Genomic DNA, 10,155 nt, shown 5'->3' on the forward strand with positions numbered 1-10,155 from the left:
GCATCGTTGTGTCTGGCTTAAAACGTCGCCATGTGTGATTGTACACTGTTGCATTTCTTCCACACAAGTAACAAAAGGCGGGGTGTCAACCAACCTTTACCTACATTTAAAAAAATAAAATGGAATATTTTAAAGCGAACTAGCTTAACACCTTGTTAAGATTTACGTCAGAGTAAAAAACAGGGGGGGGGGGGGAACAACGAGATCACAGGTTTTTATATTTTCACATGTGTATAAATCAAAGTAAATTCAAGAAAACGAGAAAATTGCCCACTTCCTCACGAATTGATTTGGGGATTTCATTTTTAATGATTGAAGAAAGTGTTCTTTGCTCGTCAAGATGTTGGGTTATACCAGAGTCCAATAAATTTATTTTCGTAAAGAATATATTGTTGCGAGAGAAAAAACGCGTAAGTTTTTTTGGTTTTTTTTTTTTGGGGGGGGGGGCAGTATAGCAAATCTATATATATTATAACGCATAACCTTTGCATATTAAAACGCATAACTGCATTTTATATAGATTTGCCATACTGCCCCCCCCCCCCAATAAAAAAAAAACTTACGCGTTTTTTTTTTACTTTCGCGACATGGTGCGATACTTTCGCGAATTGATAAACGCAAACTTTTCATTGGTTTATATACGCGCATATATGTATTACTGTTCGGTAAGTAAAAAAAGCGGGTTTTTTTCAGCAATTACAATAATTCAATTTTGTTAGCCAAGCAATAGTTCACATTTAGGTCACATGTTTCTTCTCTTTCGATCTTAAAAGTCATCATTCTTAAAATTTTGAGTATATTGGTGATTTTCCCGTCAAGCACGTCATATATCGGCTAATCCTCTCCGGCTGTCACAGGCCAATTTGTCCGTCACATAACGACCACCGTGCCGCTAAATCGTAACAAGAGATTAGAATAGAGTCCGCATTTGGATATATAAATATACAGATGATTCCGAAGTGGACCAGTGGAACATTTGGTCTTGAAAGCGACATATCGTCACCATGATCTTTGTACTGGCTTTGATGGTAGTAGCCGCGCAGGTGCGTGTTTTATTTTGTATTTATTTAGTTTTGAAACGCATTTGAGAAAAGTCATCATTTTTAACAAAAATTCACGTGAACAATGTGTTAGCATATCTGAATTATTAATATCATCATGTGCTCACCTTTATAAATTGAAATTTGATATATAAACCTAATTCGATTTTTTCATTGAACATGTTCGTCTAATTTTTAATTATCCAGTTGGTTTTTTTTTGGGGGGGGGGGGGGGGTGAAAACGGAAGATATTAAATATTGCAGGTCTTGGAAAAGAAAATATTGTTGCTTCGATTAATAGATAACTAATAAATAATTATTATGGGTTTTTTCTTAGGCTGCAACTCACCACCCTCACAGCCACCCGACTCATGACCCCGCCCATACCCACATCCCCCACCACACCCACTCACACGAACACAATGAGCACGGAACCTCCACATTTTACTTTGATGCAAAAACGGTAAGAAAAGGTTCTTTTTCGTGGCCGTAGAAAGGAGCGCAATTAATTCAGTCTTACAATGAAAGAAGAGGTTTACTGGAATACATCTCTAGATAATTGCATGACGTTGAAATATATTTATTTTCATTTAACTAAATTACGAGTTAATTTAACTTTATTCCCCCACTACGAAGATCACCGTCTTTGTTTAATTTTTTTGAATTATTAAAGATGATATAACTATAGATAATGGAATAATCATGAAACAAATGACCGATTAATGCAAACAAAGTACAACTCTTATCAAAAATTATTTCAACTGAAAAAAAAGTTCAGTGTAAGTAGATACAATATTCTATATGACGGTGCTTATTATAGATGTCTGAGATCTACATTTGTTTTAGCACCACATGGTGATGAGACTCGACAGTAAATGTTACTTGATGAAACTGGACGATACAGAGGCCACTAAAGTTCATGATGCCGCTGGAATCGTTGAGATCGAGGTTCTGTTTTGCATTTATCAAAATTACCCTTCTCTTACTTATTATATATAAATATCTTTATAAAACTATTGATTAAGCGCTTTGCATAGTACAAAGCATATTGGCAAAATTGTATTGAGAGCATTTTTTTAAGTCACGTAATTCTGTCCTATATATCTACCGTATTTTTCGGGGCATATGTCGATGCGGAGCATAGGCCTCATTTCAGACAAAATTCAGGAAAAATCATTAAACTAGGGATAGGCCGATTTTTTAATCGATGATTACTATGGTGAAAGAATTATTGCTGATTAAGGAAGTCATTGTATATCCTTTCAGGAATATCGATGTGGAAAGTTAAAAAAGTTAAATATATATATTTTAAGTAATTTTCACAAATATATCTGAATGATTGATCTCTCCCTTATTCGTCGGTGTATACTTATCGTAAGTTAACATATTGCAATATTATTAATATAATTATAGAATAAGTATATTAATTCAAGAAAAAAAAACAAACTTGATTTTCGGCTTAGTGTCACCTGTATTTGCAAGTTACAAACAATTTGAGATAGATAACTTCTACAGAAGCATCCTGGTCATAATAGTACTTTGATTTTCAGTTACTGTACTTATCATAGTCGTGAAGGTAGAAGGGTAGGGAAGAAGTTGAAGAGGGGGATTTCAAATTGAGAACATTTATACTCAAATCACGATACATACATACAAAATGAAAATTTTCTGAGTGCAGATTATGTTTTATAAAGTAATTCAATTATGTTTTATAAAGTAGTTCATTCTTTTATTTAAGGAATAAGGATTCATTTTTTTATATAGTATCAAGGGGTGATCAAATACGGTAATCGGTGATCAAATCCAATAAAACCCAAAGGGCTTTATGATTAATTTAATCACGCCCGATCTTTATCACCGCATAATATTAATATTCAAACAATGATTCCTTATTACTTACTAGTATATCATATACATGTATATGATTTTTTGTTAACAATTTAATATTACAATAGTCCTTGATGAAATGTTTTGGACCATGCATTACAAACTTTAAGAAAATATATTAATTCTTAAGATATTAACACAGGCTTACAAATAAAACTGCAGTTGATCTCTTACATTTTGCAGTTGGCTATGGTAAAATTGATTGGAGCTGCCAATGAAACGATGGTGGCCCATGATGCCCTTGCTATAATGAGTGCCCATATAGCCCATATGTGCCCAAATGGTGCTATGCAGCTAGAGAGAATCTAGAAACTTTGGTAAATATGATTTTTCATATTGATTTTTACCTTTAAAGATATCGATTTCTATTTAAAAAAATATAATTACATATAAATGAATTTGTCTTTCAGATAGAATTCTCATCAACTTTGTTTGTTACACTGTCTTGTACTGTTGTTTTTATAAATTCGGTGTGATTTTAAGAAATAAAACCTCAAAAACTTTCAGTGGATTAGCTTTTCCATTTTAGTTAGCTGTAAAGGGAGATAACTTGTAACATGTTTATTAAGGTATTAATTGGTATACAAATTAAAATACAATTTAATAAATATACATTAAATCTTATAACAATCTAAAAACCAAGCAATTAACTTATCAAATATGTCAGTTTTATTCCTTTTTAACAGCCATAAACTGTAAATAAAATCAAAATATATATCCTACAACCAATACAAAGTACAACTCCAGAAAAGACAGTACAGTATCAGAAAGTCATTGTTATCTCCCTTGGATTTTGTTCTCTGTTCTTCTTAGTGTAAGTTGGCTAGGACCAGATTCGTATGGTGTTATCACTTCCGCCAGATACCATGAACTCTCCAGTCTTGTCGAACATGAGACACTGCACAGCATCCTCGTGTCCAACCAAGGTTCCGATCTACAATTTAAAATTTCAATTACAAATGAAATTTAATGATTCGTTAGTATTTGTTCATTGAATTCTTCCCAAGCAACAATATAAACACATACAAGTAATTTACAATATGTAAATACCGGTATACCTGCATTACAATATATTATAACATATACAAAATGAATATAATTGAAGAAGTTATTTGTATCTCATTTTGAAGTGCCTCATTTATGCATTTCATACAATAATACGAATCAAATAAAAAATATATAGATATATAATGCATTTCCATATCTGAGATAAAATTAATCATTAAGAGAGCATATAAAAATGGTTCTTACCCTTCCATTGGAGACTTCATACATCTTGACAGTGGCATCATTGCTAGCGATAGCTACCACTGCTCCTGTAGGGTCAAATGCCACCCTGTTGGCTGGGTGTGGTCCCACATCAAAACTGACCATAGGAGCCACTGTCCTGACATCCCAAAGTTTGACGGTCCCGTAGGAATCACAAGACACCACTGTATCACCCTACAAATCAATTTTACATTAGTTAGATATTCTTAATTTAGTTTAAATATAGTGTGTTTAATTTTTATCTGACCATGGCACCATGCACCTTGATGATAAAATAGGAATAGATACTGTAGATTCCTTATTCAATGCAAGCAATTTATATCCATGAATCACAAGAAGCAACCCTCGAAGATTTGAAAATCTCGTTTTTATTTATTCAGAGGTTTTGAACAATGGGAAATTATAAAAAGAAAATTGGTACTCATGATTTAAAATTGTTAACAAGTATTATGCTTACTAAACAAAAGGTACACTCACCTTCAGACTAAATGTAGCATTGTTGACAGAATGCATATGTCCATAAAATGTTTGTGCACAGAGTCCCTAAAATAAAAAAAAAAAAAAAAATGGATTGGTACTAGCTATATTATGTATGATAATAAACTTCAATTAAAATCTTATTGCTGACCTCAAAAAGCAGTTTCATAGATCTAACTCACAGTTCTGGCATCCCAGAGTGACAGTGTTTTGTCTGCTGAACAAGATAGGAGTGTGTTGGAATATGGCAGGAACTCAATGCTGTTGACACTGTCTGCATGGCCCCGCATTGTAAAGCGACATCTCAGACTGTTCAGGTCCCACAGCTTACAAGTATTGTCCATAGAACAGGACGCCACAAAGTCTCCACAAGAATGCCAGGTACAGCCCCAGACTGAAGCAACAAACATTGAAATTAATTACTACCATGAGAGAGAGAGAGAGAGAGAGAGAGAGAGAGAGAGAGAGAGAGAGAGAGAGAGAGATTTTCTCAAGTTATTAGATTTAAAAAGTATGTGATTTCTATAGTACCTGCATGAGTGTGGTCTGTAAAGGTGTGTACACACTCTGCTTTAGAAAAGTCCCAAATCTTCACTGTTGTGTCTCCACTGGACGTCACCAACTTAGAGCCACTGAAAAATATAATGAAATGCTGTAAAGATATTGTGTAAGAAAAAGGATACATACGAATGTATAAGTAATATATAATGGTCTATATTATATAGTATGGATACATATAATTATGTATTTGCCCATTTTTTGATAATTAGTAAATAAAATTCCAAGTACTTACGAGGGATGGAAGTCACAATCTGACACCCAGTCTGTGTGACCTTCACCTGTCATTATGATGTCACCACTTGGCACCGCCCACATTTTCCACGTGTGATCATCACTGGTGGTAGCCAGGATCTGCTTTCGAGGATGTAGGACAACACTACAATAAAAATACTACATCAAAAAGCCATCGGTCTTGTTTACTCACGCAGCTCATAAGAAATATGTCACACCCCCTCCCAGTACACACATCATACAGTCACTGCTTTTAAGAAAAAAAATATATGTATATTTGACATGCATGTGTTAAATTCTCTGTACCTGCTGATGGGATGGGAATGAGCCTGGAATGTGTTGGAAAGTCGGAATCCCCCACTCCTGGCCAAATGACCAGTTGGACCCTTAATTTGGGCTAAGATTGGATTAATTCCAGTGTCCTTTGGAAATTCAGAATCCTAAAAATATTAATTTCATTAAATTACATGGAGTAACTATATTTACATATTGTAACAGGACGTAAACATCAAGTCCCTACAAAAACTCAAATCAAAGGCTTTAGTTGTTCTGTGCAAGCACAAAATGTACTGGGTATTTCCCTACAAATGCAATATGCTTATCTTTCAGTATCAACAATTTTTGACTATTACATTAGGATGGCGGGTGTAGTTCTCTGGCAGATCCCTCACATCTCCAGACATGGCCTTCATTCTCTCCATGGCCAGAGTCCTCTGGGTGGGGCCTCTTCCAGCTTCATCCAAATCCCAGTTCTTCCTCTGGGCAGAATTGGAAGCTGAAAACAGCAAGATCAGTTTTTAATATGGCTGTGATTGTGACTTCTTCAGTGCTTGAAAGTTTCTAATTTCTCAAAGAGTGACTTCCATTGGAGGTACATTTTGTACAGATTGTACCTGTATTGTACATACCAGTCTGGAATCCACTGGGTGGTGTCCCTTTAAATGACTCCATACTCTTGAGGGTACTTTGGAGCCCCGCCACCTGTCCCACCGCACGGTCCTTCTCCAGCTTGGACAGCATCTTCTCCTTCATGGCCACCTCATATTTCTTTTTCAGCTGCTGCAGTGTTGGCTCATACTGGGCATAATGTCGCTTCAGTCTGTACATAAGGATAGTGACGCAATAATGAACCAGCAGAGAAGAAATTAATTTGACTACATGTAAATCAACAGTGGATATGTCATTCATGATTGTTACCTCTTGATGTCATTGATGAGTTTGTTTTTCTCCTGGACAACTCGTTTATGATGCATTCTGTGGTAATCCCGTTCTTTTCTTAACTTCACATACGTCTCCTTAGCTTTCCTAAAAGAAAAAAAAAGACTATGATTCATTTCTATCCTCATCAAATACAAGTCATGTATACTGAGAGAACATCATTGCAAGTATATGTACCTGTGTTTTAAGATGAGAAAAAGGTCAATACTTTTTAAACATGTTAAATTAAAGCTGAACACTGCATGGTCATAAATATGCACTGTCCGCCATATTTCTCTTTCAGCACCACTCTCCTTACAACCCCTATATAAGCCACAGACCTCTTAACAGTTCAAAGTATATCGCTGTAGATGTCTCACCTGTGGTGGCGTACACCTTGCCTCACCGTGTTTCTCGGTTGCAGTGAAATTATCAAGATTTACGCACTTTTTTCAAACCAGGAGAGTATTTCATTAAATGAACTAATCAATGCATTATTTATTTACAATCATATTATGCACATAAAGTAAGAAGTACAAGCAAGTATTTCTATTGAAAAGTTTTGGCAAACATATAACAATCATCATCTCTAGTCCTGCAGACTTACATAGCGGCTTCCTTGTACTTGGCGACCTCAAGTTTCAAGAATTTGACCTCTCCGTCTAGGTCCTGGTTCCGGCTGTAGATGTCCGGCACCACTCCGATGTCCTCCTCATGCAGCAAGCCTCTCTGCTTGAGCTCGTACCTGTCAGTCACACAAATTATGTATACAATGAAAATCAGTCCAAACATTGGTGATATAGTTATTATTAGGACTAAGTTGGGATATGTAATTATTGACTGCATAGATTTCCCTCACTCTCTGTCATCCTTAAATATATGGAAACAAAGATTTTAATCTTGAATACTTTATGTTTTTCAATCATTTGCCTATATGCATTATCTCCAAGGGACAAATTGCACATAATTGCCCCCTCGCCCTCCTGAAGATAAAAAGAATCCTGTTGATAATAAACACCAAGCTGCTTTATTGTGATATTTTTTTACTGTGCTGTATTTTTCTTCACAAAATACTGTTTCAAAATATAGCATATAAATATACCATTCAGTTTGGAAGCATTCCAGAGTCTTGTCCATATTCATTCTAACGAGGAAATTTCGAACAAAATCATCCACAACTTCTGGCCGTTGAGTCACAGAAGCTTTTGTCTGACCATCTTTCTGAGACTATATAAATAAATATTCAGAATCATCCAATTAAGCAATGTAGTAATGCATATTACAAAGTTATTGATGCCATATGAATTTTTTGTAAACCATTGTATAGTGCTCCATTTTAGGAGAAGAAAGTGCAAATTTTATATAAGTCAAAATCACCTGTAAAGTAAAATAAGTGTTAATTTTTATCTTTTGATATACATGGTTTTGAAATACATGTAGTATCATAAGTGTATATGCATGATATCGTTGTGCTATTGCTCTTGTCTATTAATTGTTATCAACCTGGAATGCTGGCTCTAAACAGTGCAGTGCAACGCAGGTATGAAACAGATCAATTGCAGGTGATGAAGCTGGCTCTTTTGATCAATTAGTGTATAACTGTGTCATTTCTTAAAAATGCCAGGAAGGAAAGTGTTGATTGAATTGTAGGTACATGTACTTGAGATGATAAAAAAATGTGAAAAACACAAAGAAAACTTATTTAGTGCAATTAAGAATTACCGTAAGTAACCTTACTTTATTTGGAAAATATTATTTTGATTCATTCTATATCACAGTTATTAAGGGAAAGAGTTAAAATCTTGCATGGCTGCATTAGAGGACATTATACAGGATCTGTCATGTATGTTTGATTTGATCTGCTCCTCTCAATTAAAACCCATGGAACCATCAAACATTTTCACTTTCATGGGATATTTGTCAATCATATTAAAATTGGTAGTGTATATGATATTAAATGATTCAGCTTAAACTACATCAAAAAGAAAGCAAAGTTTTTAAGCACTAAGTAAATTAAATGCCTTTCTGAATAACATGAAAATAGAGACCTTGGAATTTCTGTATAAAAAAACCTGTATGTAGAAATATGCAAAGATATTAGAAGCAGTGAATATTATAGAGGACTAGCAACTGAAGGCAAAAATAACTAACCTCATCTGACCTAAAACTGATGACTGTGCGAGTCTAAAAGAACATCAACAGAGTACAAATCATGCAATTTTCTACATTCTACACCAACATATGTCAAAGACAGAGCATGCAAAATTAATAAATTCTACATGCAGTTCATGCATCACGTTTCACATTTTCACACCATGCACAGCAAATTCAATAACATAAGTTAGTTTCATTCATTCAAAAGTACTTGTACATAATGAGTAAATGAGGAGAGAGCTATCACTGGACTTACTGTTGCTAGGGCATCTTCCTCTGCTTCTCTGATGGTTCTGACAGCCAAGTCCAGATCCTCATCTGGTTCTTTAAAAAATAAATTAATTAATCACACATAGAAAAAAAATGAATTTGAACTGAAGATTTTACCTTGTTTACAAGTATCTCACATCAGAGCATTGGAAATTCACAATGTATTAAATCAATAGCAATGAGTTAATTAATTAATGTTTAAAGAATGAATAAAAATCTTCCATCAAAACTGATTTATAAAGACAGATGAAGAGGTTTCTAGAAAGTGGATTAGCAAGGCACAATGATATTCAGGAAACTACCTCTTCCTTTTCCTTTGGAGTTGAATTGTGATGGTTATATATCCAGCTTACCTGTACCAATGAAGATCTCATCAATTGGAACCTCTTCATACTGGTACTCATCATCAGTGTCCACCACTAGCTCCTCCTCTGTAAATAAATTGTGTATAAAATGTTATAGTTGAAAAATTGTATTGAAGTTTTCATTCATTGACCATCTATCTATATAAAGTCAAATTGTAGGAGTATACATATATTGTTCAGTTGAATTGTCCGAAGGACCCTTATGGCGTGGACTCGGCCAGAGTCACAGTAATAATATCATTCGAACTAGCTAGCACATTTCATGCATTTAATTCAAAGTGCTTTTCTAAACGACAAAAAATTGTAAACAGAGGGATTTAACTTTGTTTAAGTATACTAAAATTAAATTCAAAGAAACAACAAAAAAGTCACATAATGACAGCGATAACTACTTATCATTCAGATATGTTACAATGTATGCAAAGTGTCAAGCTAAGATTTTCTAAAAATGGCTTGATCCTCATAGAAATCGACCTACTTTGGAGATAGAATTTCTCGGTTTCTTCCTCTGCCATCATTGTGAGGATCGTCGCTAAGGAAATGGCGCTTTATCCCCTTCATTGACTGAAGAGTATACTAAAGACAAGGTAACTCGTACGACAATATGTCGACGATCTTTTTATTTAATGAGTCAGAATACTTGTAGGAGTTTACATATTACATAATACGATTTGATAGGTACCCGGTGGGGCTGTCTAACCTTT

General features: G+C 34.6%; 2 protein-coding genes across 4 annotated transcripts; one reads left to right on the forward strand and one right to left on the reverse strand.

Moving 5' to 3' along the window:
• The first annotated feature begins 886 nt into the window (after positions 1 to 886).
• Positions 887 to 3,433, forward strand: LOC128185142 (uncharacterized). 2 transcript variants are annotated; one of them, XM_052854825.1, is made up of 5 exons: positions 887 to 1,043; positions 1,378 to 1,503; positions 1,887 to 1,988; positions 3,111 to 3,244; positions 3,342 to 3,433. In XM_052854825.1, the coding sequence occupies exons 1-4, from the start codon at positions 1,005 to 1,007 to the stop codon at positions 3,234 to 3,236; spliced, it is 393 nt and encodes a 130-aa protein (XP_052710785.1). In that variant the 5' UTR covers positions 887 to 1,004; the 3' UTR covers positions 3,237 to 3,244; positions 3,342 to 3,433. The 2 variants fall into 2 exon arrangements, with proteins under 2 accessions (XP_052710785.1, XP_052710778.1); XM_052854818.1 differs by having other exon boundaries at positions 888 to 1,043; positions 3,338 to 3,433.
• Positions 3,434 to 3,473: 40 nt separating this feature from the next.
• LOC128185118 (sperm-associated antigen 16 protein-like) lies at positions 3,474 to 10,021 on the reverse strand. 2 transcript variants are annotated; one of them, XM_052854798.1, is made up of 16 exons: positions 9,930 to 10,021; positions 9,440 to 9,517; positions 9,073 to 9,140; positions 8,814 to 8,846; positions 7,765 to 7,889; positions 7,270 to 7,407; positions 6,663 to 6,770; positions 6,374 to 6,564; positions 6,098 to 6,240; positions 5,772 to 5,905; positions 5,467 to 5,610; positions 5,205 to 5,305; positions 4,856 to 5,067; positions 4,674 to 4,739; positions 4,179 to 4,370; positions 3,474 to 3,861 (listed from the first exon to the last, which is right to left on the reverse strand). In XM_052854798.1, the coding sequence occupies exons 1-16, from the start codon at positions 9,967 to 9,969 to the stop codon at positions 3,751 to 3,753; spliced, it is 1,884 nt and encodes a 627-aa protein (XP_052710758.1). In that variant the 5' UTR covers positions 9,970 to 10,021; the 3' UTR covers positions 3,474 to 3,750. The 2 variants fall into 2 exon arrangements, with proteins under 2 accessions (XP_052710758.1, XP_052710762.1); XM_052854802.1 differs by lacking the exon at positions 8,814 to 8,846.
• Between the last annotated feature and the right edge of the window lie 134 nt (positions 10,022 to 10,155).

This window comes from Crassostrea angulata, chromosome 1 (assembly GCF_025612915.1).
Source record: "Crassostrea angulata isolate pt1a10 chromosome 1, ASM2561291v2, whole genome shotgun sequence".
Classification (NCBI taxonomy): Eukaryota; Metazoa; Mollusca; class Bivalvia; order Ostreida; family Ostreidae; genus Magallana; species Magallana angulata.